Source organism: Melanostigma gelatinosum, assembly GCF_949748355.1.
Source record: "Melanostigma gelatinosum genome assembly, chromosome: 9".
Lineage (NCBI taxonomy): Eukaryota > Metazoa > Chordata > Actinopteri > Perciformes > Zoarcidae > Melanostigma > Melanostigma gelatinosum.
In genome coordinates this window covers 3,508,960-3,529,446 of record NC_136642.1, presented here as the reverse complement: position 1 = coordinate 3,529,446, position 20,487 = coordinate 3,508,960, and the positions used below count along the sequence as shown (strand labels likewise).

Genomic DNA, 20,487 nt, shown 5'->3' with positions numbered 1-20,487 from the left:
TGATTTGCGATACGTAAAAAACGAGCAGGATGTGTTTACAGAGCTTGAAGCTGCAGCTCAGATGTTTCCCTCAGCGTCTTTGTCTCATAAAAGCTCTGCAGCCAGTTAGAGTCCACAGCGACAGAAACACCTGCAATCAAATGTGATTGTCTCTTTGGTCATTAAACCTCTTAGGTTAAACGTTTTTATGTATCTCTACCGATTAGTCAATTTCGTCCTCCTTCAAACAGCTGTTGATCCTAAAAAACCCTGCGTTTCAGTGGGAGATCTTAGTGTCTCTAATTATCCGCCTCTATGCTGAACCTGGTTTGTTGCCATGACAGGTGTGTGTGTGTGTGTGTGTGTGTGTGTGTGTGTGTGTGTGTGTGTGTGTGTGTGTGAGAATGTGTGGGTTTACATAAGCGTGTGATGGGAGGACTGAATGCTAATATGACAGTCTGCAGCAGCAGCAGAAGAAGAAGAAGAGAGAAACATGTCATCCGTATGTGAATATTAACGGCTCATTTTAAGATAAAGAAAACGAAACAATTAGCGTACAGTAGGGTGTTCATTTTTTTCCTTTTTTATTTAGCACTGCTGAGTTGGCGTTGTTCTCAAACTCCAGGTGCCCTTCAACAGTAATTTACATGTTTGTGTGTTCATGTAGGCGGTGTGTGTGTGTGTGTGTGTGTGTGTGTGTGTGTGTGTGTGTGTGTGTGAGCGACAGGGTGAATAAAAAAAAGGATGGAAGATGGAATAAGCACATCTTTGTGTGTAAATGTAGATGCATGGATGCACACATACAGTATGCATGCACTTAACATGTGATGTATGTAATATTAACATGTGCACGTGCATGCATGCACACGTGTCCGCACACACTCGCGCACACAAGAGTTGCACACGTCACATTTTTCAACCTCATAAAAGCACATGTCTTCAAAGTCAAACACGTTATTATTATCAGGTGTGTCTGTTTTATTTTGTGTGTTTAATGTGGGCCGACGCAGATCTTCAGCCGAGTCTTGCGGCTCCAGCGAGGACGAGGACGAGCGTGTTTCCAAGGCAACACATCCTTCCTCCATCCCACCACCTGTGGAGTCAGAAATGAAAGCATTTAAGTGATGGAAGGAGAAAATAGAGAAGAGAATGCTTGGAGGGAAAGGGGGGAGGGGCAGGGGAGGGAGGGGGGGGGGAGAAGGTGAGGAAGAATTGATTTGACGCGGAGCGAGAGAGAGAAATTAATGAAATGTATGAGATAAGAAGTGGGAGATGAAGAGGAAGGAGATGGCAAGACAGGGAGGAGTAAAAACAAAAGAGTTCCAGAGAGGCGGTAAAGCCATTGGTGTAAAATCAATGCAGAGGTTTTCAATTAGAGGCGAATGCAGATGTGCATTTCCTCTTTACAGCGATGTTGGTGAGCAGCGCTGAGCAACGATTATTGTCTCATTCATTAGTGAGTGAGTGTGGGAACGAGAAAAGAGAGGAGTGTGTGTGTGTGTGTGTGTGTGTGTGTGTGTGTGTGTGTGTGTGTGTGCGTGTGTGTGTGTGTGTGTGTGTGTGTGTGTGTAATAAGCAATAAGCTGAGAAACCTGAACCAACACTAATCTCTGATGCCTAGTGACCTAAATTTCTTTGGTCCAGCTCAAATACTTCTTACACGGCAAATATTTGGCTGAAATTTGAAGATTCTTTTACAAATTTTACCTCTGAATTCTTTTCAGTCACTGATTATTTGGTACAATCAGATGTTTTGTTGTTTATTAATTTGCACAAAAAACACCACAAAAGCAACACTAAATATTTTAAAAAAGAGAGTGAGTCAGATTAAAAACCAAAAAAGGGGCTTAAACATATATCTCATCCAGAAATAAAGAATTGAACAACAGCTTTGCAGTTTGGCACCTTTAATTATAACTGATGATGTTGCCTTTTTTTCTTGGCTAAATGAGTATGTTGCAACTTCCTCTTTAAATACTTGCCAATTGTCAAATGTTACACTTTTTAAACCGATGTGAAGCCATGAGCTTCACTCAACTTTTAGTTGAACACCACAACTAGAACAATGTGAGCTCACACTGTATTATATTCCATATTATAATGGGATTTTACTCTCAATGTAACCAACAGAACCTCCATATTGTTTCTACGGGAGCCTGTAAGCTTTTGTGAATTTGCCATCCGGGGCCCAACCTTTCCCCTTCTACCTCCAGTCTGGGTCAGCAAACTGGCTGGCGGGCCCTAACTGTCACAACCAATCAGGTTCTTCTTTACGGCCTGCCACAGCCAATCAGAGTCCGTCGGTGGTGTTTGTGCCCCCCCTCCCCAAACTGATCTGGGTTAAACAAAAGGCGAGGCCTGAAGGTCGGCGGCCCGCCAGCACAGGCTAACAGCACTTGGCCTCGAGGCGCCATCAACCCCCAAATAATCAGTCTGACACACACACACACACACACACACACACACACACACACACACACACACACACACACACACACACTCACAAGAAGACAAGCCAAACTCTTCTCATAATGACCATCCACACCCCCCTTACTAGAGAAGCTGGAGGCCACCCCAATTACCAGTGGGTGATACTGGCAGAGAGACAACACACACACACACACACACACACACACACACACACACACACACACACAAATATAAACAGACATGCAGTTTGTGGAATCATCTTATGTAATGCTGTTTGATTATCTCATGTTCAGTGGGAGGAATACAAACAAGGACTCTTTCATTCCATCAGTTTTGTCTCATATGGGCTAGACCGGACCCCGACCCCGCCAGCTGACGTCTCGTCTGCCAGGTCTGGGGTTCTAACGGGGTACAGGACTCGTTGTTGGCTTTGCTCGGCCTGCACTTTGAATGCCCTTAAAAACAATCAGTTTCACTCTTTTATTGAGTCCCAGATTGTTATTTTGTTTAAAATGAAGCGGCAACGAAGTTGATCTCGTGCCGTCTTTCCACTGCACGGTTCAGCTCTGCTCCAATCGACTCACTTTGTGGCATCAGAACTTTTCTCGATTTGTTTTCCAGTGCGGATAGTACCGCCTCAGTGAAGTCTTAGCTGATCGCCAAAGCAACAAACAATCTTTTGTGACATTGTGGTCAGTTATGACGAGCAGAACATGAATTAAAGTGAGGACTCACTTTCATAACACACGAGAACTTGAATTAGTTTAAAACACCTCTGTGCGCTTTCATTTCCAAAACACAAGGGCTGATATTACAGTAGCAGTATTATTATACCACGAGTATTATTACATTATTGTGTACCGTTGAGATGCAGAATTGACTTTCTCGAGCCGCCACGCTGCTCCTAAACCAGCTGTCCGTCAGGACGTTTCTTCTCGTTAATCCAATTAAGCTAACGAGGCCGTGAACGGGAGACAAGTCGGCTTAATTGGAGCTGCGTCCAGAGATGCACAGTGAGGATGCTGGCAGACTGACACCACTGTGGTCTCCTCCAGCAGACCACCTGAGTTCTGATGTGTGAATGTGTGCAGCTGCCTGTGTGTGTAAAATATATGTTTGTTTTACAAGACATCTTGCTTTTTATTTCCTTTATTAAGAATCGTAGAAATGTGGAGTCACTGTAATTTGCGCGACAGCGATGACGTAATTAACGGCACAAGAGAGAATGAGAGTGGTGTGCAAAAGTATTTTTTTCCCCCACTTTTGCAGATGAGCTCACAATATAGTCCTCTATGTGATGAATGATTTCAGACACAACCCATCTCTCTCTCCTCCATCCTTCACTTTGTCACATCCTCCATCAGTTATTCCTTTCCGGCTGTTTCTCTGTTTTGTCTCTCTTGTCACGACGAGTCCCGTCTCCCTGTTGCCTCGTTACCATGCGTCCTCATCACCACTTGTCATTCTCTCTTGTTGTGCGGCAGCCATCACCGTCTGTCTTCCAGTCCCTGCAGTTTGTACTTATCAGGCTTGTTGCAGCAGGAGGAAGAGGTATTTGTGTTGAAGGCTGACCGGTTTCCCCGGGAGATTCACGCAAACACAGCGTTCACGCGGACAAACTGTCCGCTAACGAGTGTGCCGCTGTCAAGTGTGTGTCGATGTGAAAACACAAGCGAGAGACAAAGCCAGTGAAGGCGAGTGTGATCGTCTGAAATCCTGACTTCCTGCTGAGCGTCAAGCATTCGGTGTGTAAAATGCTTATGTGTGGTTATAGTAAAGCCGGTTATTTATATATGTGTGTGTGAGTGAGTGAGGGTTTTTTTGCATATTATCCCGGGCCGCTCAGCTGATGTGTTAAACAGCAGTGGATTGTGGGACTGCCGGAAGGATTAGCCCCAGAACGACCCCGGCTTCAAAGACGCAGCAAAACAAAGCCGAGGCCTTACACCTGTCAAGAGCCTCGTGGCTAAAGTGACAGCCTCACGCGTAATGATGATGTTTGTGTTTTTATGAAAACATGCACACATTCATGAGGAATATCCATTAATCAGTGTGAAGTCAGGAACGATTTCTCATGGCAGGCGTGCCCTTCATCAGCGCTGCGCTGCTTTATATTCGCACATTGTCACAATTCAATGATCCTCTTCACTGGCAGGAGCAGCAGCCACTGGTAGAAAAAATAAAGCCTTGCTCAAGGGCACTTTGACATTAGATGTTGATGCAAACCGCGGCGGAAGTATTTCATTCTATACAATGAGTAATCGCACTCAAACGCGGAACTAATTTCTTTAAAATGGAAAAATAGAAGCTGAGCCAAGATCTCCTGTGCAGACGAGGTCTGCATCTGTTCATGTCAGTAGTTTGAGTTTTCACAGGCCACAGCTGCTTCTGCTGATGCTTAATCTTGAGTTTCTGGGATCGTTTTGTTGTGGTGAACATCGGGTAATCATGTGACCATCAAAGATGGAGGGTTCGTTCTTTTCAACCAGTTCCCAGCAATCACAGACATCCTCGTCTCTTACTCCCCTCTTCACTTATTTCTGTCTAATAACTGCATTAAAAGCCAAAAATGTATCCATCAAAGAAGAAGCAAAGAGGTCAATGTGCCCTCCCTGTATTCCTCTCAATATGAAGAAGACTTTTAGCTCCGTTGTTCTTTCCGGCTACGATACAACTCAAAGGATTCCTTGTGGACGAACTGACTCCCTCATTCTATTCAATTAACGCCTCAATTCAACTGAAAAAAACGGTGAACATGTGTGAAATAGTTTCTTAAGTTTTATAATCTCAGCAGATGTATGCAGTCGTGCGGAAGGGTTTCTTTTTCGACTTAAGAAAATGTTGTGATGCCAGAAATAAGGATGGTTATTAACAATTAATGAGTTAAAGCTCAGTCAACATGTAAGACCATTAAAAGGACTAATTGGCTCTTAGTCCTAAAATGAACAACTGATGATGATGAAGGGCTGCAATCCATTTGCAAAAAATAACATGTTGCAACCCACGGATCCATTGAATATCGACGTTTCTGAACCAAAACTACGTTTCATATCACCGTCTCTACATACGTGGATTATCAGCGTTATAGAGTTATAAACGCTCGTTGCTCTCTTTTGCCGTTTCAAAGCTACATTCTCGATTACATTTAATAGGTTTAGGCATAAAAACTGCTTGGGTTAGATTTAGTAAAAGATCATGTTTTGGGTTCGAATAAGCACGTAACTTTTGGTTTCACACTGAGTCCCGCTCTCCTCGGTGAAGGTCCCATGTTTGACCCGTCCATCCACCCCGACCTCCTCTCCGTACGGACTGATGCAGACTTTGAGCTCACATATTTGTGACATTTCAAATATAAACATTATTCAGATGAAAAAGCCCATTAAGACATTGGATACATTGGGCTTTACAAGTACCGTTGATTTGACTTGAAGGATTAAAAGGTATGTGATCTGTGGACCATCGTCCCTGAGGAAGGAGAGATCGTGTAAAAGTAGCTCGGTGCTGGTTTCCTGTTCGTCCTGCTGCGGTTTAATAAGCGATGAAGTTATTAGCTTGTTGGCTCGTTGCTATCAAAGGGTGTGCACCTTGTTTGCTTCCACATCAGACGGCTCATCATGAGAGTCATAAAACTTAGGTGGAGGTCATAATACACGATGAACTACCGGCTGTGCACATGGAGCCTCGCTGAGTGTTGAGGAGAGATTTAGAGATGGACAGATTAAAATCCCAGAGGATCGGGTCACAGTTTACCGCCAGTCAGCAAAGATCCTCACAGATATCCTCACATATGCCATTTGGTGGAGGCTGTTTACCAAAGCTCCTTACTTATACAACCACACACACTTATTCACCGTGGGGGATCACAGGGGGGGGGATTGAACCCCTAAAACCCTAAAACATGAGCGTATGTTGTCTGAAGTACGATGTATAAATGTGAACCCTTTATTTAGCGTAGAAGACATCGATGAGGCCACTGCCTCATATTTAAGCGTGTGATTTTATTATTTTATCATTTAAGATAAGTCGACAAGATTTCTCTCCAAATGAATGCACCTTTTTACTAAATGCATCCTGGGAAATGCAGTCGTATTGTAAACAGAGGTCTGATATGGCGCCTGGTCTGGCAGTGCCCCTCGCCGTCTTTATACCGACGCACGAGGCACGCTTTAGCGTCCGTATGAGACACACCAGGCCTTAATGTCAACCCGTCTGCTTCGTTATTCGACGCTCAGAGCAACGAACGCATGTATTAGGAGCGAGACAATCTGCTCAGGGCGGGAGGGAGACAAGGTGGACGGGTCAAACCAACACAGGGCCGGCGTTCGTGGACCGCGTGAATTCAAAAGGTGAGTTGACCGACGAGGTTCTGTGACGCTACGCCACTGAGTCACATGATGTGACGTCGGTAGCTTAAGTCACGCAACGGTCGTTCTTATTTTAAACGAGACCACGTGTCTAGACCAAGTGTTCCAACGTTAACCAGGCTCAGAAAAAACAGTTGGTGGCTTTCATGATGGACAGTCTCGTCTCCGTCATCTTCACATATTTAAAGCTCTCATACAATCGTCGAGACGCTGTCTTCTCAAGACCCCCCCCCCACCCCCGAAATCTCCCAAATCCCTCGCTCTCCAACAACATAATCCGTAATCCCGGCTCCTCGCCGTTCAAGTACATTGGTGTATTCTTGCTTTAATCCAAAGGAGGAGCGGCCGTAGATCAGCTCTTTGCGTGACTCAACGAGGCGCCCTCGGGTGAAGTAATCGACCGGAGGATAAGTGTACGGCCGATCACGTCTCGTTTTAATTTGTTTCCCCCAGTCGGGTTCCCTGCCAGACTCCTTGAGCCCCCTTTGTCCGTCACATAATGCAGGGAGACTTGTGATGTCATCGTGTGGCAGTGGACCGCTGGTGTTTTGAAGCGAGAGGTTGGAAAAAGTCTTTGGAAACCGAACCAGTTGGTGATTGTAGGTGTAAATGTTTGTGTTTGTAGTTCAGATCCAAAAGATCCAACAGCTCTGTGCAGTTTGCAGCTATTCTCAGGAAATATTTGCAAATATTCAAATTCAAATGACATTTATTTTGCTCCTGTGATCAGATTTAAGGCCAACATTTTGAGGGATAAATTTGTATTCGTGTATTGTATACAGCGAGCCTTACAGAAAAGGATGGTTGCTGGTTCCACCGCTCCGTCTCCAGCCGGTTTATTTCCAACCCCTCGATTGTTGAATTTTTCACAGTAACGGTTGCTGCATCTTCTGACGTCATGGTTTGTGCAGGATCAGCGTTTTGTTTCTTTTTTTTCAACTGTTTGCTGCACAGAGGGACATTTGTTCTACAGCTAAAGCTGTGCAGCAGATTTATTTGTCATACACATGTTCTTAGATTCAATGTGATTTACACTTACATAAGAATATCATTACCTCAGATGTCTATCTTGAGTAATCATTGAGAAAAGACGCTCTAAATCCAAGATTTTACTGAGAATCATCCAAGTTTTCAGAAGTAACAATATAATCCACTGATGGTTGTCCGTACGTCCATGGGTATGTTAGAAAAAGGAACTGCTAATAGCTAATTCTGAATACTTTTATTGCCATAATAGGCTCAATTTGACTGCATGGCAAAATAACACTTCCTGTTTTCACCTCCAAAGCCCCAAATTATGTGAACTGTAGTTCCAAAGCAGGATTATCCCCCAAATAGAAGTAAAACATAGAATAATAACATAAGTGACAAAGTGTCAGACTTTGAATTGCATTTCCAAAGTTATATTAATCATCTATGGTGGCCCATTAAGGACATAAAAAAGCTGCATTCACTCAAAGTTACTCGTTCAGTAAAATACACAAAACTCATGTTTTTGTTTTATTTCACGGATATTTTACACATTTTCATGGGTATTTTTTGAATACATTTTATTGATGCAATCTCTCAGAGTGAGTCTTTGACCATGTTGGTGCTTTAAATCAAACCAGCTGCTTTCTAACCGTCTCCCCAATGAGCCCTGCTCTCCGGCAACCGGAGCCCATTTGAGAGTAGACGTTTTTCCCCGAGCTGATCGATACAAACTGCGGTCTGTTTTTCCAAGTGAAACCATTTTGCACCTCATTAAATTTGCAGAAGTTCTCTCACCGCTGTGTTTCTGTATACTGGGAGGAAAAAAAATCTTTTGTGTTTTGGTTCATAGTGGCTCTCATGCATCTGCACACAGGATCTCACAAATCGAGATAGATTTATGTTTTAACATCTGGGCTGGATTTATGGTTTAAGGTGTGGGATAGATTTATATTTTAAGATGTGCAATAAATTACTATTATCTGTTTCCTTCGAAACTTTAAAACCAACTCAGAACACTTTCTCAGCTGCTATAATTGTACTAAGACACTTTGTTTTGTGTTTGTAGGAACCGTCGTCGGGACCAATGCCACTGAGCCGGACAGTGCGGCCAATGTCACCGCCCTGCTCGGCGAGGAGGAGGGGCCTGTCAAGGCCAACGAGGTCGTCGCCACGGTAACCATGATGAGCAGCTCGGACAGTCCTGCCACTGTGACCCCGGGGGCGGACCGGATCCCCCCCGCCGGCGAGGAGGAAGAGCAGAGCAGCGGCATGTTCGGCGAGGCCATGGTTCCCGCCTTGGAGGAAGTGGGCGTGGCCGCCCCGCCCCAGCTAAGCCCTGACTCGGCTGAGACGGAGCACCTGCTGCCCAGCAACCCACGCGGACAGGACGTCCTGGAGAGCGTGGAGGAGGAAGAGGAGGAGCGTCTGCCGCACACCGACCCGCCTTGGATCCACGCCAAGGACACAGCCGTGTTTGACATGGACCGCCTCTTCACCACCACCACCGCTCAGCCCTCAGCCCCCACCAACCCCGCTAACCCCGACGTCCTCCATGTGGACTTCTTCGACCCCTCATCTCGTGGGCGTGGCCTTGACCTGGCCCCGCCCTCTCCTTCATCATTGGCCCACGAGCTGCAGGGCGGCGACGCGACCTCCTGGGCGATGCCGGACAACTATGACTACCTCACACCCTACGAGGACGGCGTGTCCCCCACCGCTGACGAGTACACCTACAGCACCACGACCGACGCCTACGAGAGCGACGAAGACCTCCGGCTCTCCGCTGGGTCTCGACCCAAGCCCCGGGTCCCGGGGTCTGGCTCCTTCATGCCCGGGGCGGCGCTTCCCGGCGCTGGCGCTCCAGCACCAAACATCCCTGTGGCGGCTCCTCCGGCGGCCTCACCGGTGGACGGGTCGGACGGGATGGGCGGATGCCGTGTGGGGTACCAGATGATGAACGGAAGTTGCCGCTCGCCCTGCGACATGCTGCCCAACTACTGCTTCAACGGGGGTCAGTGTTACCTGCTGGAGGGCATGGGAGTCTTCTGCAGGTATGACGCAACAAAAACACTGAGAATATACTGCACAGTGCAATCACAAAGAAAGTTCCTACCACTCAGCAATACACTGCAAGCAGTTGTCTTCCATTTGCAACACAAGAAAAACATGACAAACAAAACAAAACAAAAACAGTTTTTTGAATCTGCATCAAAATGAATCTGAACAGCAGCAACAAAAACAGATAATAGATAATATGGCTGACATCTTAACTTAAAGAATCAGGAAAACATCGGCCATCAGCTTTGACTATGTTTGAGCACCAAGCATCACGATGTAATCATCGTGTTGCTTGCATCAATCGAGCATCTTCGTCAGCGTGACTTTTCATTGGGCTCACAGCTAACCTACTAACTCCATGGCATGGCTACGCTAACTGTTTCTATTCTATTCTAACTATTTGCATCACCCAAAGCATGATGGGAACCGTAGGACCAAAACTCCATGCGACTCTAAGACATATTAAACCAACATGGATGACACATAAGTGACACAATGAATTGATCATTGTTTTTTAGGGGATGGTTTTTACGCTACTAATACAACTGACACTCTCATCTCTACATTCTCATATCAACACAGTCTCACAGCAGTTTTTGAAATAGTCCTGAAATACAGTACATTGATTCAATGTGAAATGAGCAAAGTCTACTATTCAAAGGGTTAATCAAGAAAAAGCCAAAGAAAAACTTTGTGGAAATATCTGATGAAATAAGAGTGATCTGAGTGACTGATCTGATGAACAGTCATAGACCATGTTATAGTCCACGGACTGACAATGAGGGAAGCGGGACTTAGAGTGCACCCCGATTTGAGCCGATTTTCTGTGTCCACCATCGTAAGGACATTCAGAGAAGAGAACAGCTGCAGTATGCTGCTGTATTTTTGTAATTTAAAATTGACTGTACTACACTACAAATGTCTATTGAAACAGCTGCATATAAAGTTCATCACTGTATGTATTGTACTGCATGAATATGTTTTGTAACTGCACATCTACTTATTGTAGAACTGCAAGGCTGCCACATGCAGGTGGAAGGTGAGCCATATTCACTCAGGAGCAAGAGGCCGTTATAGTGGGCATGCTCCTTCAAGATCATTTAATACGACTCAGAGAAATCCAGGAACGAGTGATACAAGACAACACACACTTCCAGGGAATCGACAGTGTACAATAAACACATTGTATGGCCTTGAACATGGTGCTTTCTATTTGTTACAGTAACAGCACTGACTGCTCAATAGATGTTGACTGGTTGCAGGTTCATATCAACAAAGAACAAGAATTACAGTATCACAGAGACAAAGGACACGTTTGTGAGATGCAGGGTACAGTGCTGTACAACTGTTTTGAGGCGAAAGTTTCATTTTGCAAGAGGATTCAGAGGTTTTGTAAATAGTGCTTGAAGATGAGGTTTTGTGTTCACAGTTTTGAGAGAATGGGTGACCGTTTCAAGAAATGTGTCTTAGCAATCGAGAAAAACTGTGATGTCAGTAAATAGCTGGGGAAGTTATACGGTGATATCTGTTGGTTAAAATGTTTTCCCTATTCACCTGTAGTGTGTCCTCTTGAAAAAGGGATCTTTCAATTATCATATGTGTTCATAAATATCTAGATTTACCAGTGACTGAGCAGGAAGCAGCAAAATAATCTTCACTTTTCTGTTTCCAAACATCAGATTACGAGAGAGAGAGAGAGGGAGAGGGAGAGAGACAGAGAGAGACAGAGACAGAGAGAGAGAGAGAGAGAGAGAGAGAGAGAGAGAGAGAGAGAGAGAGAGAGAGAGAGAGAGAGAGAGAGAGAGAGAGAGGGAGAGGGAGAGAGACAGAGAGAGACAGAGACAGAGACAGAGAGAGAGAGAGAGAGAGAGAGAGAGAGAGAGAGAGAGAGAGGCGTATTACTGCCGGGCAAAAACTGCAATATGGGTCAATGGGGCGCTGGCACAGATGAGCACCAATATGTTCCTCTGTGTGTGTGTGTGTGTGTGTGTGTGTGTGTGTGTCTGTGTGTGTGTGTGTGTGTGTGTGTGTGTGTTTAGGCATGATTGTGTGTCTGATTGCACATGTGACAGCTCCCGTGTGTGTGTGTGTGTGTGTGTGTGTGAACGTGTGAGGTCACGCGTGCGTGTGCGCTGTATATCTGTGTGCGTGCAGCTGAACTGGAGGCCAATTCAATTACCGCGGGATGAATGTCGGGACCTTTTGGCCCTCTGCAGTAAAACACACGACCCCTTTGGAGCGCTGCTGACTGGCCTCAGACCAGCCTGTCCTTCCTCTTTTCTTGCAGGCAGAAATATGCACCTGCGGGGACCGGGGGGGAGATCCATGTAACCCGGTTGCGTGTTAGCGATTCCCTTAAATTCCCTTAAATACAATACTTTAATAAACTGATAATTCAACTACAGTGAACTAACAATGAATAATGTTTGCTGTTGATTTAACACGTTATTCTTGCACACACTAACGTTTTATATAGTAGACTAAGTATTTGTTAATGATTAGTAAACCTTTAAGAAATCTTTGTAAAACATCTATAGATGGACCAGATGTGTGTGACACTTTATTAGTGGTCAATATTTGGTTTGTAAATTGTCGATCAACATCTGGACGGCTTTTATAAAGTTGCACCTTCTTTGTAAAGCATCTGAAACAATGTACAGATAGATAGTCAATCCTTTGTCAATGGTTAATAATTCCTTTCTGATCCAACTATCTCTATGTTCATAGATTTTGTACAAACGGCTTCCTACAATTTAGGGTGTCATGAACAAATACTTAATAAAGTGTATAAAATGTTATAAAGTGTGCAACAATAAACTGTTGATGCACTTGCATGAATTGAGTCTTTTCAAAATAAACTTCCGTCTTCACAGGAAACCGCTTGCTCAGGTTTAGGCAACGAAAGTTTGTTGCTATTTGTACTTCGTTGTTGGTTCTAGTTGATTTTGTGGGATATATACAAATTAACATTACTTTTAGGTAATGAGACTGAATCAGAATGTAATCGTTATCATCTCTTATCAGCCATCATGCAATATATAGTTTATTAACCAATGATTTCATGTTACACAGAGTCATGATAAGATAAGATAAATTAAAGCATTACTAATATTAAGGAAACATGATTAATTATCATTTCAACACGAATAAGATCAACATTTATTATTGTTGTTTATTATAAAGTCTCACCAATGTCTATCATTTTGACTTCCAGAGACAAAAAACACCGTTGTGCCTGCTTTTATTTTGTGGTATTTTATTTTGTACTTCAGTCAGTCCTTGCGATCACACTGATGTATTTTTTTTTAAGCTATCCTCGGCATCTCCGGGTCTGGCTCCGCTGTCCCTCTGACTGATGGGGTCTGACAGTGTTGACGTCGTAAATCGCTTCCTCCTCTGGAGCAGCAGCACCGAGGACCATATTCTGAGAAAAACAGAGGGGGGGGGGGGGGACAAGGGTGTGTGAAAGGAGAGGACCAAAGACGAGGGTGTTTGCGGCAGAATAAGTCCGATGTTGAGAGATAAAGAAAGCGGAGGGAAGTAAAAGGAGAGCAAGAAGCTTTTAACAGGAAATAAAAGAGCGACAGAAGAGAGTTAGAGGTGGGGGAGGAACTGAGTGAGAGAATGAGTCAGAACCTTACTGCCAGTATGGAAACGGCCCGGGAGAGCCAGGTCCAGTTTACTGGTGTGTGTGTGTGTGTGTGTGTGTGTGTGTGTGTGTGTGTGTGTGTGTGTGTGTGCGTGTGTGTGTGTGTCCGTCCTGCAGCTTGATGTAATTAAGGGAAGCTTTGAGCACCAACTGCAGTTTGTATCCATTTTAGATCTGATCATGGAAACACACTCATGACACATACTTACACACACACGCACACACACACACACACACACGCGCGCACACACAGGATTATGTGTGTATTAGGGATCACTTCCAATTCAAAGAGCGGGAGGTCATGGAATCGGGCCCGAGGTCAAACACACAGATTTACGACTGTAGAGGAGGTTCGAGACAAAAGAGACACAAACACACACACATACACACACACACACACACACACACACACACACACACACACACACTGCCTGTTTTTGCCAAAGGTAGTCCTGTCTGACATATTCAATTGTTGACACGCACACACACTCTTTGTTTGTTTATTTGTTTTTGGCAGTGGTCATCTTGCTCAAGAGTAACTCTGGTTCCCTGCACACACACACGCACACACATGTATGCACACACACACGTAAACAAAGAGAGATTCGTCACTTTTTTGATTGATCTTTATGTGGGCGGGGCTAATCTTTATTGAACCAGCTCAGAGAGTATCAGCTCTCTCTGTCTCACTCTTTGTCTGTCTCACTCTAAATGTGTTCACGCTCTTATTTTGTAGAGTTCTGGTCTATTTTCCTGAGCTTAAAGTTGCAGCCTTTATTCGATAAAAATTGACAATTACATCATAATTACCTGTCATTTGGATTTGTATATGTATTCATCACAGTGTTGTTTATATGGATGTTATTGTAGATCTTTAGGAGAAGAACCGCAACACAAACCAGAGCCTTTCCTTCACAGAGCTCATGATTTCTATATTGGTGCTGCCAAGAAATGCGGTTGATCGTTACCAGACACAAACGTTGAAGTCTATGTGATTCCATTAGAATCAAGAGACTTCAGGCGTAAAGTTTACTGTGAACATTCTGCTGTGATTGACCCCGAAAATATTAGATTTGTCCACCAAACTTCAATCTCATCACCAGATCTGTTTAGATGTTTATTTTTCATAATGTAGTGCATCATCCCTCCGTGTGTCAGTCTTCCTGAGGGCGACGTGAGCATCTTTTTCAGCTTGTATCCTGTATTCCTGCAATCAGTGGTAATTGGAGTTTGCAGTTCATGGTTTTCGCGAGTACTCTCCGGGGACGCGGGGGTTCATTCTAATCGGCGCGTGGTCACAGTTGCACCCAGAGATCCTCGCTGGGTGCAGTCGTTTGCAGTGTTGAAAGCAGCCTCTCTTTGTCTATGATAGCACGAAGGTTAGCACTTAGCACAGTCTGACAACAGAGACCGGGAGCGCTGCAGAAGATTAAATGTGACAAGCAAACAGAAATGTACTGAATTAGGTGGTAACATTTAGAGATATGAGAATAATTACTTTGTGATGGTGTAATGGAGGCTTTTATTGGACCGTATACACCACAGTGTCACTCATACAAGACAGCTCTTATTGAAATAAGATCATTTGTTTAGAACTGTTTGGTGCAGTTCTCTTCTTGTCTTCCCTCGGTTTAAATCCTGGAAAAATAACTACTTCACAAGACAAAATGTAATGCAGTGTTTGAATTGGTCCGATTCTTCTCGTGCCAACTGGAGATCGTCATGTTTTTAAATCCCTTTTCAGTTTTCAAATTGAGGGATTTGGCATTTCTGTCTGATTAAATGGACCCTAAGAATGTTGTGATCCGACTGTTTCAGTCCCGATACCGACACCAATACCTGGGCTTTGGGTATCAGCCGCCACCAAGTAGCGCTCAGGTACCAGTGTTAAATGAACAGGCTGTATGGCTCACTGTAGGTAGCGCTGCTTTTCTTAGTAAAACATAATTTGTCCGCATGACAAAATACACAGTGCACTAGTAAAATATAATAAGAAAATACAATTTAAATACCTTTTAATTTGCTGACTACACTTATAATAAAAGCCTTTTTTAGTAATATGTTTTTATTGCAAAGTCACTCAAAGTTTAGTTCAAGTTCAAGAGTAAAGTCGATCTTCTCATCACCATAAAATAGGATTTTAGAAGCATAAAACCAATGTTGGTCTGAAACCAATCTAATGCTCTGCACGGACTTCTTGGTAAGAAACTTTTTTTTCGCTTAGACCCTTTAAAGTAAAGCAACGCCTCCTCACTACTCCAAGGTATTTGGCTGCATATGTTTATGAGATGTGAAACCAAAGTGTTCCCTTCTTATATTGTTTCATTTTCATAGTTTCAGAAGCCCAAATGAACTAAAACGATTGAGAGAAAAGTAAACTTTCTTCCGGTATTAAACTTCTTCCAGTTCTTAATCCTGGCCTCAGCCTGACCAGTGGTTGTCCTTCCCCTCCCAAAGCCCTCAGCGTAGCCAGAACGTTTGCTTTTATTTATCAGAGGAACTCCATGAGGTTTTGTTTCAGCGCCAGGATCAGTAGCAGATGTTTTATCATCCAAACTCGTGATAGGAACTTAGTTCTCCGAGGCCGCCAGTTGTTCCTTCTCCTGTCCTCTGCTGGCCTTTTATCTCTCTCTGCGTGCTGCACATTTGACTCACTGCTTCCTTCCACTCTCTGCAGCGATTGCATGAGAAAATATGCACTGCTTCACGGAAGAAATGATAAAAAATAGTGCAAATACGGGATTTATGCAAAAGATATTCGGTAAACACCCCGCCGTGCCCTCTCCTGTCAGTCCACATGCAGCTCTTCTGGGTTTGCTCGTTCTCCCTCTAACCTTCCACAGACCTTGTTGAAATGCATTTATCTCCTCTGCTGGTCTTCCTCCATAATTACGGTACTTTTGTCTGAAGAAATATATCTAAAACCTGATGAAAATGTGTTCCATACTGTTTTCATCCTGCATCTGTTATTATCATAGCACCAAATGAAGTTTGATATGTTTCCAGTTGAGACAGTAACTGTTTAGATCTTGAACATGTGATCAGTTTACCAAAATAAAGCCGCTCATCCTTGCAGCTGACGGTATTGCCTTGGCAATAGATAAGATATGTAAATGACCACAAGTCACTCTCCTGTTAGCGCTGTGTTTGGTCTCCACCACCTCCTGGGGGAAATATCTGCCTCTTCAGCTTTAGCACATTTTCCTACGAAAGTCCAGCAACATCGAGTATAATTTTGTGCTCGTTGCATGCATACGGTCTTTCTGCAGGTGTGGCTACGAACGCTGTTTGAGATCAGCCTGTCAGAACTGTCTGTCTGCTGTTTGGTGCTGAGCTGATAGTGTACATGACATTTAAAGCTTTTGTTGCTGAAAAACTGCTGTCTGCTGCGTACTAAGGCTGTGGTGACAAAACCTCTGAGTGTATTAGATTGAGAAAATGTGACGTAATCTCACTTCAACCCGCGTTATTGACTCCTTGGGTGGAAGCAGATATCAGTATTTTCAGTTTCCAAACACACACACATATCACTGCCTGTTCTCTGGTGGCCTATCGCCCTAAACCGACTTACCGGTGTGTCTTAAAGTGGCCTTTTCACCAACCCCCTCATCTCCATTACTCTTCATCAAAACCAGCAGGGGGTCTCATTAGAGGGCCACAGCCCCACCTGCACCATTGTCACCCTCTGTAAGTTAAATGAAAGACTCCCTCTTCCTCTCTCTGTCTGCCGCGGCGATGGAGATAATGATGGGTTGCGGAGGAGAAAGAACCCTCTGCGGTGGGACACAATGTGAAGGCCGGTTGGGCACGAGGGAGGTTTTATAGAGGGAAGAGAGTGGGAAGGAGGGAGGCTGGGCGACACTCTCAGCCAGAGAGGGATCTGTGATTTAAACGTTGAAAAAGAGGTTTGACAGCAGAAGATATTTCGTCCCCAAAGAGGAGCTATTTCCAATTTGATTTGTGCAGCCGCTCTGGACGTGAGACTTTTCCAGAGAAGGAAATCCAATCCTAAAGATTGTCTGCGAAAATTCAGCCGAGAGCTGTTTCCTCTCGTGTCAGCGTCTTTAACTTTGTTCCAAACCTTAATAGATAAGGCCGGTGTTATTCTGTGTTTTACTGAGTCTCTGACAAAAAGACCAGAACCAAAAATGCGTCGGCACTGTTTTTACCAAACGTAACTCTTGACTATTTTTAGCTGCAGATTAATAAACATTTGGTGTCCTAACAGCAAAGCTGTCTGCAGGAACACATTTACATGGTTAAGATAGTGAACATCACATCAGCATATTGGCAATATCATTTTGAGCATGCTGACGGCAGCATTTCGCTCAGTGTAGAGACTGTAGAGCGCAGTCAGGTCCCGCCCACACTGGAGGGCTGTCTCATTGCCATTTTGTCAGCTAGAAAACAACTGAAAAATACAAATAAGTACCAAAAAACTGAGTCTTTAAGAAAACAAAAGTGAGGCATCAGCCTGAAAAATGGGAAAATTGTGGAATTTTTAGTCATCAACTGCACCCCTGGTAGACACAGGACGCTAAAATAATCATTTGAAATGCTAAAATCTGCAGTTTTATCGACTACATTTTGTTTGCATTTTAGCTCTTGGTTGCCTATTGTGGCGGGAATTGTTCCCGCTCTCTGTTGGCCGTGGTTTTCACAGTATGTCTCCGCACAAAGCCACTCGCATGGCTGCATCGTTTCTGGACGACTGGAGCTCTATGGCTTCGAGAGGAATGAAATAGATCAGGCTTCGGATGCCCAGGCAACGCTTGTTAGTACAGTTCAGTTCATTTTAGTTTTCTTCTCATTTATTTCCAACTAAAGCCAAACCAGAACATTCTCCTCTGACTGCTGTTTTCCTCCAGAGAAAATCAGTTGCACTAACTGTAAGCAGAGACATGATTCAGCTGGAGGCGCTTGGCAAAAAAAGTGCAGGAGGGAGGAAAGATGGGGAGGTAAAAGAGCCAGTGAACAAGAGAAGAGATTTTCAAGACGAGGAGGAGCGAGAGAGAGAAGAAGGAGGGAGGGAGGGAGGAAAGGGAGGCAGAGGGAGTGAAACGGAGGGGAAGAAAGAAAAGAAATGGCAGCGAAAAAAGCCCGACTGTGTCCCCGTGGACGGCTGAGCGAGGACGTGTGATGGAATGACATGTCGGCGCCACATCTGCTCCGGGATTTTTTTTTTTGCCGCTCAGCTGGGTTGCCATGACGACCAGCACATCCTCGCTCGCTCAGCCTTTTTTTATTTATTTTATTCATGCATCCCTTTTACTTCTCTCGCCTGCTCTCTATTTGCATCCCTCCCTCCCTCCCTCCAGGCCTTACATAAACCTCTTCTTCTTTGTGCGGGCGCAGAGTTGCTCCGAGGTTGAGTGCATTGAAGTCTCCTTGAAAATGTGATATCGGGCATCAACCCTTTCTCTCTTTTTCTCCCTCCCTCTCTCTCTCTCTCTCTCTCTCTCTCTCTCTCTCTCTCTCTCTCTCTCTCTCTCTCTCCCTCTCTCTCTCTTTTTCTCACATATGCCCACTCTCAAAATGTCTCCCAGCTCGTTGCCAGCGATTTCCCTTCAGCTGGCAGAATTATAAAAGCGTCAAGGATTCAGGAAGGAGATAGGAAGCGGGTCGGTGAAAAGGAGGCTGTTTAGCATGTAGGGAGCGTAGCCGGAGCGGCCCGACACCTCCGTTCACTTTACGCTCCCTCACCGTGTGTGTGTGTGTGTGTGTGTGTTGGTACGACGTCCATGTGGGACAAAGAGAGGGGAGGAGGACAGTTAATTGCTTTGTCATTCGTTAATTAAAGCGGTTCTCTTCGGAGCGGCTGTGGTCTCATGACCCGTGGGTGCTCTGATGTATATGAAAAATACATGAATAAGAAAGCGAGCAGCGTTTCCTTCATGCTTGAAAACCTCCCTCCGGCAGTTGTGGATGTTTTTACTCTGTTGGTGTTCATCCACTTTAACAGCCCCGTGGTCAAAAGGGGAAAATAGCACAAGACTTTCTTTACCAAACAACACGCACACAAATCCTCTTTGACAAAATGAAAGTATATAATATTGACACCTGGTGAAGATCCTATAATAAGTATAAATATATCGGAGAACAATCTTTTAAAACATTGGAGAATGAGAAATCACATAAATGTAATTATACAGCTTCTGTCGCCATCAGATTTTCCGGGGGTGTTAAATTACTCAAGATAAATCTCTAATGGAGACACGATCTTGCACTCATGTCTCGTTAAGCGCTGAAATAGATTTTGCCGTTTTGCACGGCAAACGGTCTGTAGACAAAGCCATCTGCCTTTCTGTCTCCGGGCGGACACCGTACTCTGCCAAACGGCTTCGAAAGAGGGAGCCCGGGACTCAGATGGCGACCGTGTGTGTGTGTGTGTGTGTGTGTGTGTGTGTGTGTGTGTGTGTGTGCGTGTGTGTGTGTGTGTGTGTGTGCGTCCACATATGTGCCTGTAATTTACATCCACACATGGACGCCCATATGCATTGTGTAAGATCTTGTGAGTGCACATGTCTTTTATGATGATGTTTGACGGAGTGTGTGACAGCGAGTGTGTGTATTGCTGAAAAAGGGCCCGCGGGCTCTTTTTCATTTTCACTTTCTATTCTCAGACAGACACACAAAATGATACTGTGCCCTTTGAATAAAGCAGCCTGCAAAAACCTGAAAGCGACTCTTCCATCCTGCTAACACGCCTGCGGTCGATTACTTCACAATAGCACTTATGTTCCATGTTGTGCAGTTTTTAGAGCTTTTTTTTGCCGAATCCTGAATGTTCACAAACATGCGGAGGGTGCTCGAAGCCAACATGCCTGTTAAATGATACTTAAAAGACAAATATATGGATGTTGCTTAGCAATGAACGTGGAAACTGACACACGATCCACTGAGTCCGAGCATTTTGTGGGATCACTAAGATGTGGTTTTATCCAACTAACCAGTTCCTCTTTTGTTCTTTTTTATTTCCCACCTCTCATCTTTCCATCCTCTCTGATTCCTCTCAAAACTTTCCCTCTGTCATCT

The 20,487-nt window shown here is 44.4% G+C and overlaps 1 protein-coding gene across 11 annotated transcripts in view; it reads left to right on the top strand.

Moving 5' to 3' along the window:
* Nucleotides 1-20,487, top strand: part of cspg5a (chondroitin sulfate proteoglycan 5a) — a 40,032-nt gene that overhangs the window by 5,239 nt on the left and 14,306 nt on the right. For all 11 annotated transcript variants that reach the window (XM_079275019.1, XM_079275016.1, XM_079275020.1 and 8 more), the window contains exon 2: nt 8,812-9,796. In XM_079275019.1, coding sequence (XP_079131145.1) covers nt 8,812-9,796 — 985 coding nt within the window. The remainder of the gene's footprint in view (nt 1-8,811; nt 9,797-20,487) is intronic.